The sequence below is a fragment of the Lathyrus oleraceus genome, chromosome 1 (genome assembly GCF_024323335.1).
Source record: "Lathyrus oleraceus cultivar Zhongwan6 chromosome 1, CAAS_Psat_ZW6_1.0, whole genome shotgun sequence".
NCBI classification, from domain to species: domain Eukaryota; kingdom Viridiplantae; phylum Streptophyta; class Magnoliopsida; order Fabales; family Fabaceae; genus Lathyrus; species Lathyrus oleraceus.
Window position 1 is genome coordinate 408,074,558 of NC_066579.1, and position 17,256 is coordinate 408,091,813.

The 17,256-nt window shown below is 32.1% G+C and overlaps 1 protein-coding gene and 1 non-coding gene across 3 annotated transcripts; both read right to left on the reverse strand.

Moving 5' to 3' along the window:
• Window positions 1–688: 688 nt before the first annotated feature.
• Window positions 689–4,913, reverse strand: LOC127076195 (ras-related protein RABB1c). Of its 2 annotated transcripts, none has more exons than XM_051017788.1 (6): window positions 4,563–4,913; window positions 3,848–3,987; window positions 2,239–2,321; window positions 1,398–1,559; window positions 1,133–1,199; window positions 689–981 (listed from the first exon to the last, which is right to left on the reverse strand). In XM_051017788.1, exons 1-6 carry the CDS (start codon window positions 4,606–4,608, stop codon window positions 889–891), a joined length of 591 nt encoding a protein of 196 aa, XP_050873745.1. In that variant the 5' UTR covers window positions 4,609–4,913; the 3' UTR covers window positions 689–888. The 2 variants fall into 2 exon arrangements, with proteins under 2 accessions (XP_050873745.1, XP_050873738.1); XM_051017781.1 differs by having other exon boundaries at window positions 1,133–1,201; window positions 1,355–1,559.
• Window positions 4,914–10,774: 5,861 nt separating this feature from the next.
• On the reverse strand, window positions 10,775–10,848 carry TRNAN-GUU (transfer RNA asparagine (anticodon GUU)). The gene has a single exon. It is a non-coding gene; the product is annotated as a tRNA-Asn (tRNA).
• Window positions 10,849–17,256: the final 6,408 nt, after the last annotated feature.

Genomic DNA, 17,256 nt, shown 5'->3' on the forward strand with positions numbered 1-17,256 from the left:
TTTAAAAATAGTAGAAAATAGAAATCTCACAACATTTAACAATTACGGAAAATGGAATCAACTTATTATATTTTAGACAATTTTTAAAAGTTAATATTTTTTTAGAAATTTTTTAGATTAGATTATCTAGATCAATTTATGTAATTGAATCATTGAACTTTTAAAACATTGAACTTATAATGACCTAACAGTTTTTAAAACATTGAACTTTTACTCCATATTATAAACCATTGTGTGTAGTTGGGACTTGGGAATACCAAACAAAATAATACGACTTTTGCCAATAATCAAGACTAGTAATACAAACTTGAGTTCTGTCACAGTTTCTAATAAGCAACTAAATAAATTAGATAGAAACATCAGAATTAAGATGAACAAAGAAAAAAAAGGAGGGTTAATATAAACAAAACAATTTACATTTTTATTTCGTTAATATGAACAAAGAACTACAAACTAGATGCATTAGTACAAGTGCAACTTCAAAACACAACAAACCATGCCCAACATCTTATTCCCATATTAAACATATTACTGAGTAGGATGGACTCACTTGTTCCTCTAGCTCCTGCAGATAGGATGCTGTAAACCTCAGAAATGAGTTTTGCCAATATCTTATCAATGGCATTTTGACATATTTCTGGCCCTTGGGGCTTAATACAATACCAATAATTATATTTCAACAGAAGAGTGAAACAACAAATCAATTAACTATGCACACAAATATAAACAAATAATCAGTTTAAGTCAAAGATTCAAAAGAAACCATTATACAATTATCTGATTTTATCAAACCCACGAATGTGTATACTTCCATATATCCAAACCCAAAAGAGAAGAGAATACATAAAGAACTACGTTCGAAACAAACAGGTTGCGATATGTTTCACTTCAACTGCAGCAGCTTCCACCAGCAGCAGAAGGGCCATCCCTACCCCCAGATGGTCCAGGAATTCCACCATATCCTACTTTTATTCCATAAGACTGCAATCATATAAAAATTATCAGTGACTTGTTTCTTGAATCAGAAGGACTGCACTTTTCTCTTTATAATCGTTAATGATATTAATAATGAAGTGGTAAAACGGTCGAGATATAGAATGACGAATACAAATTGATGAAATAAGAAGCTAACCTCATTTGATACATCAAAAACTCCATCCTGAATCTTTTTGTATATGGTTCCAGCTGTTTTTATGAAGGCCTGTAAAAGGATAGGTTATATTAAAACTTTCCTACACAGATAATTTTTCCAAAATATTCAACCTAAGAACTCAGTTATGCACAAAGTCTGACTCTCCTCGTGGGAGATGGGAAATTAATGAAGAAAACAAAAGCATATGATGTGACTTCTGACCTCTTCAACATTCTGAGCAGTTTTTGCTGAGGCCTCCATGAAGATCAACCCATGCTCCTTTGCAAACTGTTCACCTTCTTCTGTGCTTACAGCCCGTCTGTGAGCAAGATCACACTTGTTTCCAATCAGCATAATTGTCATATTTGCATTTGCATGCTGCCTTGCATCTTCCAACCAGCTAGCCAAGTGATTAAATGTCTCCCTCCTATTGGTAGACAAGGGGTCAGTATTATTTATACTACCTTAGTTAAAATAAACAACACATAGTTCTAACATGAAACTACTAGACATCCATGCATCAAAATTGTCCTACATATTATGTAGCTCCCTCAAATTGGATACACTCAAAACACATATCTCCTAAGCGTATAATAAGAACTCAACGTTTTCTATCAAAATGCTTTTCAATAACCTGATTTTTTGTTCAAAGCACACATCATATCTTCCCTAAAAAAATTCTAAGTAATTTAGCCCAAGTTATAAAATTTAAACAGTTTAATCTTCTAAATAAACAGACAAAAATGTTATACGAATCATATTTCAAGTGATAAAAGATATAAAATACAATATTGCATGTAATCCTTGAGATGGATTGCAAGGTGATGGTAGATCATGTTAATAACCCAAAAGAAGATCACTCTTCGCTAAGTGCCATCATGTGATAATGTCTCTCTTTTCTTCCTTTTTTCCCCCAAATTTTAGTGAGATTATTTGAGACAAGCAAACAGAGTAACTCATAGTCTAGCATGAGTGACTCCATTCACAACTTGTCCCGGCGATTTTCATTAATGCCAGCAATGTATTGCTTCTTTAATTTTAAGTGAAAAAATTATTGTATTTTGGGATTTCAAAATCAGACGGTAGAAGTCCAAACTTGAGGATACCTGGTTATATCATAAACAAGCAGTGCACCTGCAGCCCCTCTGTAATACGACCTTGTAATAGATCTGAAGGATTCTTGACCTGCCTGAAATATAACGATGAAGTTCAGTACCTTCAGGTACACAATTCATAAAACTCAACCAACAGATAAATAATATTTTCCATCCCTGAAATTCGGATAATTATTCTATGCTGAAAAGGGACTGGATATTGTTTTTATATTTCTCTTTATATAATAAGTGAAACACTGGCAAGACTTTTGAACATTATATACAGAGATATAGCGCAAAATTTCAACACAACAAGGCCACATAAAAGTTCACTATGTGAGGATGTTATGTTCCTTGCTAGCAAGATGGGCTTAAAAGGGAATTATTCGTCCCTGTGAGTTTATTAATGACAAATGGAAAAGATACAAAAGGAATCTAATCTCCTCACTAGAGCATTCTCTAGTTCATACAATTCTTATGCAAATGGATTCCTCACTCAAAAGGGAGGCAATGACCATATTTATAGCCATAGGATTAGGACCAGCATACAAATTTGAATAATCCTGACTGACTATTCCTAATAACTAACTGCTGCTCCTAACTGACTATTCCTAATGAAAAAATGCAGCTCATAACTGACTACTAATTAGTTGTTGTTTTTTTGAAAACTTGGTATCCGGCCTTACCCCGACTAATTAATTAATGGGAGTATTTGGTTCTACGGTGATTAAGATTAAGTTTGACAGTAAAAAGCTACAAAGTGATGCTTCAAGTGGAATCAATTGTAAAAAGCAAAACTGTTTTTTCTTTCAAATAGCAAAAAACTGTATAGCATAGTCAAATCGAGTTTGACAAAGTGAACATGTTGGGTTTTGGCCATGAAACCAAACATATGCAACAATCTTTACCCTCTCCCTATAATAATCTTGAAGGGCATTAGAAGAATTACTATGGCGCCTAACAGAGGATCTATTTTGGTAGTCAATCTAGAGAAACTAACCATTTGAAGACTGAAGGTACCTTAAGGGTCTCACCATTACCAAATCCCATATCCAACAAAGTACTCCTATCTAATAGATAAAATTTTCCATTTATAACCCATGACCATTTGAGAAGATGGGTTGACAAACCCATCTTACCTCTACCCTACAAAGGCATAGATTTATTTTATGTATGTAAAAACTTTATAGATAAATTCATGAAATTCCCCAAATAATTTGGTTCTCATTCTCAACAATTTAAATGGTTAACCCCCAAGGACACTGTAGATCACACTCAGCATGGCATCCTTTGAAACAAAATGACATGGATATCAAAGTTAAATGGACTGACTATAAATATGACAAACGATAGCATCAATCCTTGGCCCATCACCCAATATGATTCCTATCTAATTAATTCTTCATATGAAAACCAGACAGTGATTCAACATAAAATAATAATATAAATATCATCTTCAACCAAATAGAAACCTCCAGGGTGAAACCGAACCCCAAAATGTCTAAATAAAAGGCCCTCAATTAAAATGATAACAACAGCAATAAATCCTTCACAGATTTGTAAATAAGCATGAACATTGAACAGATTGGAAGGATTTAAAAAAGAGTTGAACAAAACAAACCGTATCCCATATTTGCAACTTGATTGGCTTATTATCAATCGTGATCATCCTAGCACCGAACTCAACACCAATGGTCAGGTCATGAACAGGTTGAAAGCGCTTGTCGGTGAACTGAAGTAGAAGACATGACTTTCCAACTCCTACACAATTTTTTAACAAAAGGTTCAAAAAATTTAAACTGCAAAAATAACAAAAACAAATAAAACTAAGAGCAACAAACTTTAACACACTCTATTAGGTTTTTCTATTGAGCCTAACTTATCTTTACAAAAACCAATTTGTAACGTGCTAGTGCTTCCAATCGATCATGCTCATTAATAACTAGTGCTCAAAGTTCAAAAAGCAGCTACTATATAACACAATCACAATAAATAACCGTATCTATACATTTATCAAATTTCATCAATTAGATACTTATGATGATTTCGCAAAAATAAAAAACAAAAAACAAAATTGATAGCATGTAACAACACAAGAGAATGAAAATCAAATATCTGTAATCATCATAATATATACATGAATATCAAATAATTCTCAAAAACAAAAACCCTATAAAAAATTCCGATCGGGAACAGAAGCTGGGAACTCTACGCACACGCGTGATCAAGCATAAAAAACATCAAGGTTTAACGATGATGATGGTAATTAAGCGAATTAATAAATTGAGATTAAGATTAATAAAAAGAGATTAGAGAGGGTTAATTGAGATTATTACCAGTGTCTCCGATGATGATATACTTGAAGAGATATGCGTAAGACATTGTTGTGTGCGAGAGAGAACGAGAAGGAAGAGGAAAGAAAGAAAAAGCGAAGAGGGGAAAAAGGGAGAAGGAAAAAGAAGAGAAGAGAAAAATTAGAAATCGATTATCGAGAGTCAAAATCGAATTATAGCGTTTCCAGCGAGGCAATAATACGTTTTGCTTTTCAATCTCAATTTCCTTTACTTTAAATTTTCTCTCTCTAAATTCTTTCCTTCTTCGTGACAACTTTCTTCTCCCCTACGAAAACGTTCATACTTTATACGTTCATATCATATAAATGTTGTATTATTAAATTTTAAATTATACTTTCAAGGATAAATACACGTTCATATAAATGTTTTATTATTAATTTTAATTATATTTTCAAGGATATATATGAAAATAATTATATCGTTTCTGAGTCATTGTTGATCATACGATAAAAATTGCATTAAAGACGTGATGGCATATAGACATGATTAGTTATCCATGTCGGCTAACGTAAACTTGGCCCCAAGGATAGGCCATGAGCCTACATAATTTGGAAGTTGGGCTATTTGGGCCTACTATGCGTTTGGCACCTTTTAGCTGGAAATTTATTATGGTGGTGGAAAATACCATAAGAAAAATTGTAATTGTTTCTTATATTTCGGAAATTCATCTTCGGACGCACCATATATCACTTTATGACGTACCAATTTAGATAAATGCTAAGAAAAATTGGAGATGCATCTCTTGGTATTGAAAGTTGATCAATCTAGTAGAATCTCCAGAGATGCATCTTCGAAAGTTTGGGGTGGGATTTTGAAACTTTCTGCCACCTTTACATGTCAGATATTTTTAAAGATGCATCTTCGAAATAAGTTGATAGAACACTGAGTTGCATCCATACTTGTTTTCCATTCAAAACCCTCACAAAAAACCCTTACATTTTCAAACCATATTTTCACTCCAAAACTCCAATCTGTGTTTCCTCACATCAAAGGGAGCAAAAAAAGTTGGAGTTCCAGATAAATATCATTTATTTCAAGCCTAACTGCCCACATTAATCGTGTTTGATGTCTGAAAAACGTGCATTTTTTCTGGAGATACATTTCCAGAACGTGTGTGAACTTACCAAGAAATGCATTTTCGGTATCTGTCTGCATTCTTTTTTATCTCTGTTTACAGACTTAGCACTTATTTATTATTCTGTGGCAATTGTTTTCATTAGATATAGCGCACTCTGATGTTTTTCCCAAACAAGTTGTGTCTCAAAATGTCAAAAGTGTTATTGTGAAGGCGAAAGATATTGACAACAATTTTAAAAATTAGCAAGGGTTTGAATTTGTGATCACGTGCTTCGATCGATTCGTACAGAGGCCTATAAACTGGGATTTGATGTGGTTATCAGAAGGTCTGATAATGGTTCAGATAGAAGATGTGCTTCTGTAACAATGACGTGTGAAATAAGCGGGAAATATATACCTCATCTCCAGAATTTTAAACGAGATGACATCGGTACAAGAAAATATGAGTGTCCCTTTAAATTGTGTGGTTAATGGATATTTACTGTCATATGCGGTTTACATAACCATGACTTGTGTGACAAGTTAGTGGGTTATCCAATTGTGTGTCGCCTCATGCCGAAAGAGAAGAAATGTGTTGCTGACATGACATTGAATTTGGTTCAACCGAAAAATATACTTGCAACTTTGAAACGTAAAAAACCATAAAGTATCTTAATTATCAAGCAAATATTAGGTACCAAACTAACAAGGCGCTGAGGGGGGATATAACTAAAATGCAACAACTCTTGAAACTGTTGGATGATAATAATTATGTTTCTAAATACCAAATGTGCGAGGATGGAGCTACCGTTAGATATATTTTGGACTCATCCCAATTCCATCAAGTTGTTCAACATGTTTCCTACCGTGCTCATAATTGATTCAACGCACAAGACCAACAAGTACAAATTCCATTATTGGAGATGGTTGATGTTACCTCTACTAAGAAGACTTATTCTGTCGGGTTTGTATTTCTAGAGAGTGAAAAAGAGAAGAACGTTACTTGGGCCTTAGAAGTGTGTCGGGCAATGTTGAAGGACCAAGAAGAGATGCCTAAAATGATTATTACCGACCACGACACCGCCATGATGAATTCGGTTGCAAAAGTATTTTCTACTTCTTATGCATTACCTTGTAGGTATCGTATAACAAAGAATGTGAGAAGTAAGGTTAAACTCGCGGTAGGGACGAAACATATAGAGTCTAAAGATGGAAAAATGGTGAAGGCGAGTGTGGTTGTGGAAAAAATAATGAATGCATGGAATGATGTAGTAAATTTTTCCACTAAAAAGTTATATGCCGATTTCGTTATGCATTTCAGGAAAGTGTGCGAGAAATATCTTGATTTGTTGAAATATGTTAAAAGCACAATTCTTGACCAGGTGAAGGAGAAAATTGTTTGTGCTTAGACCGATCAAAATGTATGAGGTTTGCACTCACCGGAAGAAGCTTGTGTTATTGCCAAAAAGGTAAAACTTGGTAGCTCGATAAGAATGGATGAGTTTTGCACTCACTGGAAGAGGCTTAAGTTTGATGATGATGGTGTCATGAAGGACGATAAGTCGAATATCTTTATCTTGACCGAATGGGAAGTGATTCGAGAGATATTTTTGAAAACCGATGAAAATATGAAACTCCACATCAAAGAACAATTGAGGAAGATTTCTTATCCGAAAACCACTGACTTGAAACCACCCTCTCAACTGATAAAAACAAAAGGTGCTCCAAAGAATCTCAAGCCTACACTGAGTGACAATTCAACAATATGGTCTCCTTCATAATTTGAACATGTTGACAAAAAATTTACGGACTCACCAACTCCTAAATCTAAAAAAAAGTGTTTCCAAAGGAGCTCACATTAGCAAACCACCTCCTTTGCCGCCTCCCCCAAAGATTTCATTCAATAACGAGATATGGTTTTTATGCACAAATACATCGAGCGAATCGTCAATGTTGAGGGTGACGGTAATTACATTTATCAAGTTGTTTTGAATTTATTCGGTAAAGGAGAAGATAATCATATACTTGTTTGTCGTCAAATTATCCATGAGTTGAGGACTCATAAATAATCATACGCACGACTTTATGGAAAGAAAGAAAACTTTGATGTAATTTATGAGTCTCTTGTTCCTTGCCTTAGTGGACCGACACCAGAGGCTAAATGGTCGCACTTCCCTGAAATGAGTCACCTCATAACGTGTGCATATGATAGAGTTTGTATTGATCTTACACGATATGGTTTTTCAGAAACCTTTTTCCCACTACGCACCGCCCCACCTCAAAATTCCAAAGACCGCATTATATATATTGGGTGTATTTCAAAGTCACGGCATTTTGTTCAAGTTTACTTAAAACCGGGATGCCCTATACCACTTACATCACCGGAGTGGGTAGCTCATTCAACAACAAAAGTCGAGACTTGATCAAGCCATTTTGTGGAAAGGGGGCAAGGGTTCGAGAAATTGAGCAACATTGAAAGAGAATTAAATGCACAAAATTCAAAGGGGGTACCACCCATAGATTTAGTCGGCAATAATATTTCTATTCATTTTAATTTTTTGTTTAGCTGGATAAATAATTATATGTATTTGTGTCTCAATATTAATGAATTGTAATATATTCAATTTATTAATAGTTTAATACATTTCTATCTTTGCCAAAACTTTTGTTCATTTTCAAAAGAAAGTCATCAAGTAAGTTCTGTTCTCAACCTGTTTAGGAGAGGTTTAGGAGATGTATCTCCGGAATAAGATAATAGGATGCAGAATCAGAGATATATCTCTAGAGTCAGCATGCTAGATTTTGTGAGGTCCATATTTGTCTATAGCTTCTATAAATTAAGGTGTTCTTGTTTATTATTTCACACAAACAAAAAATGTCTCAAATGTTACAAATAAGAATCATCTGGTATGTCGCAAATGTCTCCTTCACCAGCGTGACACCCTGGTAAAAGTTTAAGCTCAATGATTACACCTCTCTTGCAAATCTGAAATACAAAATCCATAATCTCCTATCCTACTGAGATAATCGAAAAATTGTGAAGCTCGAGTACCTTTCACCGTTGATTGACAATGAAGAAAAAGTTGAGTTCAACATTAAGCTCAACACGGATGGAGATGTAAGGGCTATGTGGAATACATTTTTCCGTTTCGAAACAAAATTTTTGCTCGAGTTGGAAGCGATGATTTCAAGATCGGTCGAAGATATTATGAAGATGTTGAAGCGTCTACCTAGATATTAAAGTGTAATATTATACTTATGTTGAAATCATCTATATAATGCTTATTTTATGTTATGAATGTTAATTTTATTTAGTCAAATTACAAGATTTTCGTTTTTGCCTCTAATATTGTTGTGCATACGTTACAAAAATGCATCTACGGACAAATTTTAAAGATGAATCTCAGGTTTAAAAAACCCTCAACTAATAGGGTGTCACTCAGAGTGGTATGTGTTATGTGTGTATTGGATGCGTTCGGAGATGCAACTCCAGAATCTGGGGGCATTTTAGTATTTTTGCATCGTACATAAGTAATATATAGGATGCATTAAGGAATTCCCTTATAACTTCATGTTGTAGATATTTGTTTAGGGTTCACTACATTCCATAGACTAATTACACACTTTATAAAAACTTTAAAATATCATTTGTAGCATTCAGAGATTGGAGTCTAAACGTACTTTTTATACAACAAATAACTTCATCAAAAAGACACCTTCATTTTGCTAATGAAATGTCTGAATTTCAATATTCATATAATACCCTCATATTAGAGAGGTTGAAATCCGTAAACACCAAACCAGAAAACAAAGTTTGCATAACCTTGCATGTAAGTATATCTTCATGATCATAACACCAATATTGTAAAACCATATCAAAATCTTCTTCCATTCTCACTCAAGATTTTTACTTACAAATAACATTATATTGTATTTTGACATCAAAATACGCAAAAGAAGCTAAAATTGCAGGTAATGCAAATGTATTTTGTAGTAGATGGAGAAACCATTAACCTTCATATGATTGGGTATTGTAGATCTATATTATGATATGTGTTATCACTTTTGATTGTATGATGAATTAGGGTGAACTTTATGTATTATATGGATGTATATGTTGTTTGATGTTGTTGATCATAATATACTATTGATTGATGTTTTGAAGGTTTTTAACCTTAATTGTGTTTCTTGATAATTTAAAGATGATGATGTGTTGTAACATGATGTTAACTCTTGAAAATTATGAGTAAGGTGATGAATTAGGAAGCTATAACCATAAAAAGTGGGTTTTATTTGAAGGGTTTTGTGGTATGAGTTTTTGGTGCAATTGGGAGCGTCTAAATGGTCAAAAAGTCGATTTTTGGATTGGTTCAGTTTGATGTGGTTCTTCTGTGTGATGGTTATCATCGTTCGATGTATCCTCCTCTCTTTGTTGAATCCTCTATTTACATGTTCTATTTAGTTTGAATTGGATTGGTTCAATTTGACGTGGTTCTTCTTTGTGATGGTTATCGTCGTTCAGTCATCCTCATCTCTCTGTTGTATCCTCTATTTATTTATTACTCATGCCTACGACAATTATTCTCTTTGAGTGCTCTCTATTTTTGTTAGATATTAGTTAATTTTGTTTGATCTCTTTTCAAGGATAATTTGTAATAAGCTTAAAGTTCGGAAAACTTTAACTTGAAAGGGAGTGTTAGACTTTTAAAGTTATATTATTTACTATCGAGTGTGTTTTCGTCGGTCAAACTCTCAATGATTCATGCTAATGCATTTGGAGTTTGATAAGAATGTTATATGATATATAATAAACTTTCTATTATTATTCGGATAAAATTAATTTAGTGAAAGTTATCTCGGAATCAATTGATAGCTCTCATTAATGATTCTCACATATTCAAACGATTGTGATGAAAAATGAACTTTATATACCTCAACTTTTATTTATAATCAATAATATATTTAAACATATCAATAATGAACATTTGGATGCATTGTGTATAATATAAGGACTAATGTTCAACATTAAAAAAATAATTAAAAAAAGGAATCGAGTTTTCTTTCCACGGTCATTCTTTCCGTCATTGTTCTGTGTAAACAAACACGTATAATCAAAAAATGAAAAATTAAAAGGAAATCGCTAGAAGGAGGGGTTGAACCTCCGACCTTGTGGTTAACAGCCACACGCTCTAACCAACTGAGCTATTCCAGCTTCTTGTGGTTTATTTCTAAAATCATTTATCTAGATAATGTTACAACTATTATGTCTTTAGTTTCTATGTACCATATTGTAGAAAGAATCGTGGTGACGATGTATAAAAAAAAGAAAAAAATTGTGGCCACGTTTGTCCAATGTAGACAGATTGAAGATGCTAATGTGAACTAGGTTAGGATAATAATAGCGCCGGTATTTTATTTGGTTTTTCCCCTCATTTTTAACTTGTCTCAATATATTTATTTAAACATTACTTGAATTGTAATTAATACTAATACTAAATTTATTATAATTATATATATTCTAGTAGTGTCTAATTTTATCTATTTTTTATAATTTATGCAAAGTTTTCATAATAGATGTGACAAGGATCGTATGATTGTGTTAGAAACATGAACGGTAACTTCGGATCCTATTTGCTCCAATTTAAGATTTAAGTAATTTTTTTATTAAACTATTTTTATTTCATTGCCTTTTCTTTTAAGTTGTTTAGTAAAATCCCTATATTTGATTTATATATATATATATATATATATATATATATATATATATATATATATATATATATATATATATATATATATATATATATATATATATATATATATATATATATATATATATATATATATATATATATATATATATATGGATAAGACAAAAATTCGATATTTAAACCATTGATATATGTGGTTCGATATCAATTTTATTACTTCGCGAGAATCATATATTTACGGTTGCATCAAAGATCAATCACTATTTTCTCGTATAAGAGAATTCGTGAGTATTTCCTACTAAAAACTCTTAATATTTAATGAAAACTCTCAAGATCAATTCTTATAGAAAATAATAGATCCTGAATCTCTATAATTTTTGGTGTTTTTTTTTTTCTTCCTTATTTTCTTTTATTTATATATTTACTTTTCACATTTTACTTTTTGTTATAAATTTTTTTAACTCTCATTATATCTCTCATATTTTTCAAAACCATATTTTTTTCAAACACCTTAATTCATCTCCTTCTGTGTGAAGCCTTAAATTTAATAAATACATGTTATAATTTGGGATGTTGAAATTAAAAAAAAAAACAGTTATGGTAAAAATAAAGATAAAACTTAAAATCAATTTATATAAACGGCATCCTTAATTTTATGGAATTTTTTTTTAAAATAACCATGTTTTTGAAAATAAATACGATAATAACCGGGTTTTCAAAAAATTTACCAAAATAACCATGTTTTTTAAGGGATGCGCCGGAGGAGTTGACGCATCCCCTAAAAAATTTAGGAGCCTTAAAGGCAGGCGCCAAAGGGGCAGGCGCCCTTGTTAAAGCCACCTTAAGGGAGGCGCCAGTACAGTTGGCGCCTGCATGTAATGTGTGAGAAGGCGCCAGTACAGTTGGCGCCTGCATGTCATGTGTATTTTGTAAATTTTGAAAATAAAATTTATTTTTGCAATCAGCAAGAATTGAACACATAACCTTTGAATCAATAGCGAAAGACATTACCATTGCACCAAAGACCCTTCATTTTAATTTATTTCATCATATATTTAATGAGCCATTGTTCAATTGTATTTTTTAAATTGTATTAAAATAAAACACAAAATAATTTTATTAATAATGTATTATTAATAATATATATATATATATTTATAAAAGTATATATATATATATATATATATATATATATATATATATATATATAGTTATATATATATATATAGTTATATATATATATATATATATATATATATATATATATATATATATATATATATATATATATAGTTATATATATATATATAGTTATAACTATATATATATATATATATATATATATATATATATATATATAGTTATATATATATATAGTTATAACTATATATATATATATAACTATATAACTATATATATATATATATAACTATATAACTATATATATATATATATATATATATATATATATATATATAAAACTATAGATATATAAAACTATAGATATATAATATATATATATATATATATATATATATATATATAGTTTTATATATATATATATATATATATATATATATATATATATATATATTATATATATATATATATATATAACTATATATATATATATATATATATATATATATATATATATATATATTATTAATAATACATTATTAATAAAATTATTTTGTGTTTTATTTTAATACAATTTAAAAAATACAATTGAACAATGGCTCATTAAATATATGATGAAATAAATTAACATGAAGGGTCTGTGGTGCAATGGTAATGTCTTTCGCTATTGATCCAAAGGTTATGTGTTCAATTCTTCCTGATTGCAAAAATAAATTTTATTTTCAAAATACACATGCCATGCAGGCGCCAACTATACTGGCGCCTTCTCACACATTGCCATGCAGGCGCCACCCCTATGGGCGCCTCCCTTAAGGGAGCTTTAACAAGGGCGCCTGCCCCTTTGGCGCCTGCCTTTAAGGCTCCTAAAATTTTTAGGGGATGCGCCAACTCCTCCGGCGCATCCCTTAAAAAACATGGTTATTTATAAAATTGAAAAACTTTTGTAGTTACTCAACTTATTGTTTTATTTTTGGTAAAATTCATAAAAGCAGCTTTCTTTTCAATAATTGTTTTTACTTGGAGACACGATCTTAAATAAAAATTATTTAATTTTGTCTGTTTAAATAATTGTAGTTTAATTTCATACAAAACGATAGTAATACATCACTAGTGAGATGAAATTGATCTCTTAAATTTGGCATAGGCATGAAAAAATATCCTTCAACTAGATTTGACCGCCACAGACTGAATTTAATAAGAAAAGAATAATTTAAAAGAGATCGATGTCAGAAAAACCCTAATTTTTGAAAAATGTTAGTGAGAAATGTTAGTACCTGTCTTGCATTTATCCGTTTCACTTCGGTCTATTAAATTTATTTTATTATTTTTATTTTAAATTTTTTACTTTTTATTTACTTTTCTTAATATTATGAGACAAAAATATATTAGAATTATTATTTATTTTCTAAAAATATAGATTAATTAAAAATGATTATATCATTATTACTAAAAAGATTAAATATTAAATTTAATTATTAATTATTTATAAAAAATGCATTAAAAAAATTGCAAGTGGGTGCATGATGTGTTAGAGGAGTTTTGCGTTTACTTTTGATACAAATAAGTTGATCCCTTTCTCGAACCAAAGACTTGTGATACTAGGTGTTAGAGGAGTTTTTCACTAGGGAGGATTGAACATTAGACTAAGAGCAACAAACAAGTGAGAGAGACATCATATATCCACCTAAAACCTTAAGGTGATAGGTGAGTGGATTCTCTCACTTATAAATATTAAAGCTCTATTGAATTGTAATTCCTTGTGTCAAAGCAGGTTACTCGACAGAAGCAAGGAAGTGGTGAATCACCTAGACGTCAAAATGTATAGTATGTCGAAGTGTATCTCGAATTTCCTCAAGGCAAGAAGGCAATCAATGTGAAGGGGGTATACAAGGTGAAGTTGAATCCCAAAGGTGAAGTAACTTGACACAAGGAAAAACTTGTGGCGAAAGGATTTCTTGAGAAGGAAGGAATCGACTTCGATGAAGTTTTTACACCTGTTGCTAGAATCGAAACAATCAAATTGGTTATTGGTCTAGCAAACATGAACAACTGAGATACATGTTAGATGGATGTGAAATGTGCATTCCTGAATGGTCCATTAAATGAAGAAGTTTATGTTACATAACCAGTTGGATTTGTGAAACATTACAAAGAAAGCAAGGTATACAAACTGCATAAAACCTTGTATGGACTTAAGCAAGCTCAAAGAGCTTAAAATAAGAAGATAAAAAATTTCTAAAGGAGAAGATATTTGTGAAGTATACAACTGAGTATGGAGTATATGTAAGAAGAGACAATAATGAATTGTTTATACTATGTCTCTATATCGATGACCTATTGATAACAAGAAGTTGCAAGAAGGAGATCAAAGACTTCAAACATGACCTAAGTAAGGCGTTTGAAATGTTAGACTTGGTAAAAAGAAGATATGCAGGCGAAATACTCAAGAGATTTGAGATACAAGATTTCAACCCAACTTCGACTCCAACTGAGCCTAGATTGCAACCGTCGAAAGACACAAATGAAGATGATATCGATCCAACACAGTATAGAAGACTCAATGGATCACTTCGATACCTTTGTCACACAAGGCCTGATATAGCATATATTGTAGATATGGTGAGCAGATTCATGCAGAAGCCAAAGGTATCACACCTAGCAACGACGAAGAGGATACTAAGGTATCTGAAAGGAACTCTCAACTATGACATTTTGTTTCTTGCAACTAAAGAAGGAAAAGAATGCAAGTTAGTGGGATACATTGACTCAAGTTGGTGTAGTGATGCTAAGGATAGAAAACTCATAGTTGGTTATGTGTTAATGCAAGGTGGTGCACCCGTTGCTTGGAGTTCAAGAAAGGAACAAGTAATGACATTTTCTTTGTGTGAAACATAATACATAAATGCTTTTCTTTGTGCATGTGAAGCAACATGGATGGTGAATTTGGTTGAAGAGATTACATGGAAGAATCATGGAGCAATTACCATGAAGACAACATCATGTTTTCTATCAATCTGACGAAGAACCTGATAGCGCATGGGCGAAGCAAGCACATTGAAATGAAGTTCCATTATCTGTGATATCAACTAGTAGAAGCGAAGCCGAACTTTGAACACTACAGAACTGAGAATCAGATTGTAGATATCATAACAAAAGGAGTTCAGGTCGAAGTGTTTAAGAAGTTAAGGTTTATGATGAATATAGATAGCTTAGACACAATGAATTAGGTGGTGTGTTAAATTATAATTCCTTGTGTCGAAGCAGGTTGCTCGACAGAAGCAAAGAAGTGTCAAATCACCTATTTATAAAAATGTATAGTATGTCGAAGTGTATCTCGACAGAGTTGCTAGACTTAATTTTGTAGTGTTAGCATAATTAGGTATTTTGGGCTTTGCTTGAGGAGCAAGCAAACCCAAATTTATAAATAGGGAGTAACTCTTATCACTGTAATAAGAAACATACTTGTAGTTGCAAAGAATAAAATTCTCAGTTTGAGAGTAGAGAGAAACTCTGTAGAAATTTGTCATCTTTTTCCTTTGTTCAAAAACCATAATTTTCTATTATTCCCCAATTCAATTTTGCTTATTTTATTATCAATTATGCAGCGAAATCTTGCAACCAAGGTTGATTTATTCACTCGAGTGAAGAGTGAAGAACAAGAGGAGTAATCAGTCAAAAAGATTGATTCTGGTTCATCAATATTCGATTCGGAATTCATCAAGTTGTGGTGAATTTCTTGAACGGAAATTGGCGAATTTCCAACATTAGGCATCTAGAGCATTGGTTGAGCGATTCGCGGGAAGCATAACACGATGGTGATGAATCACCCGAACATACACTTTCCTGCGAGTCTCCTTATACTGAAGAATCAAAATCATGAGAATTGGTGAAAGTAGATAAATGTTGTATTTTCTATCAAGATATTTGGGATCTTGTGGAGGAGGGAGTAACGCCGCTTGCAAAAAACATGACGGATAAAGAAAAGGCTGCACACAAAGAATTGAAGAAGAAAGATTATAAAGCTCTCTTTATGATCCATCAATGAATTGATGCAGATAATTTCGAAAAGGTTAGTGATGTCGAATCAGCGAAAGAAGCATGGGAAATTCTAGAAAAAATTGTTTGGAGCCGCCGAGAAGGTGAAAAAGGTGAAGTTATAAACTCACAAAAGAACGTATGAATTGCTTCAGATGGAAGACAATAAAAGCATAACTGACTTTTTCAGTGGGGTTACAAAACCGGTGAATCAAATCAAGATATATGGAGAAATATTGACATCAAGACCAGTTGTTGCAAAGATCTTGAGGTCATTGGCTCCAAAGTTTGACCACATGGTAATAGCCATAGAAGAGTCAAAATATTTGTCAACATTGACAAAGTAAGAGCTTCAAGGGACGCTTGAATCTCATGAACAAAGAATGGCTGAAAGAGCTGCAGAAAATTCGAAGAGTGATGTGGCTTTGTAGGCGCAATCACCAAGAAAAAAGAAAGGCAGGGGGAAATGGTTCGATAACAAAGGTAAATGAGGCTACAAGATTTCGACTAGTCGAAATCAAAAAGAATGATGATGGTGGAATAAGAGAAGGCCCTCATACCAAAGCAACCAAAGAGGTGATGCGGCAGGTAGAGGAAGTGGTGGTGGTTGAAAACCTGACAAAAGTCACATTCAGTGTTTCAACTGTCAGAAGTATGGTCACTACTCTAGTGATTTTCCTGAAAAATAAAAGAATCAAGATAACGATTCAAGTTTGCAAAGCATGAATAAGAAT

Coding starts and splice junctions, on each gene's coding strand:
- LOC127076195 (XM_051017781.1), bottom strand. CDS start 4,608: ATGTCTTACGCATATCTCTTCAAGTATATCATCATCGGAGACACTG. Junction 2,322..3,847: donor AGTTGCAAATATGGGATACG/GTTTGTTTTGTT, acceptor GTTATATTTCAG/GCAGGTCAAGAATCCTTCAG. Junction 1,202..1,354: donor CTGCTCAGAATGTTGAAGAG/GTCAGAAGTCAC, acceptor ATCCTTTTACAG/GCCTTCATAAAAACAGCTGG.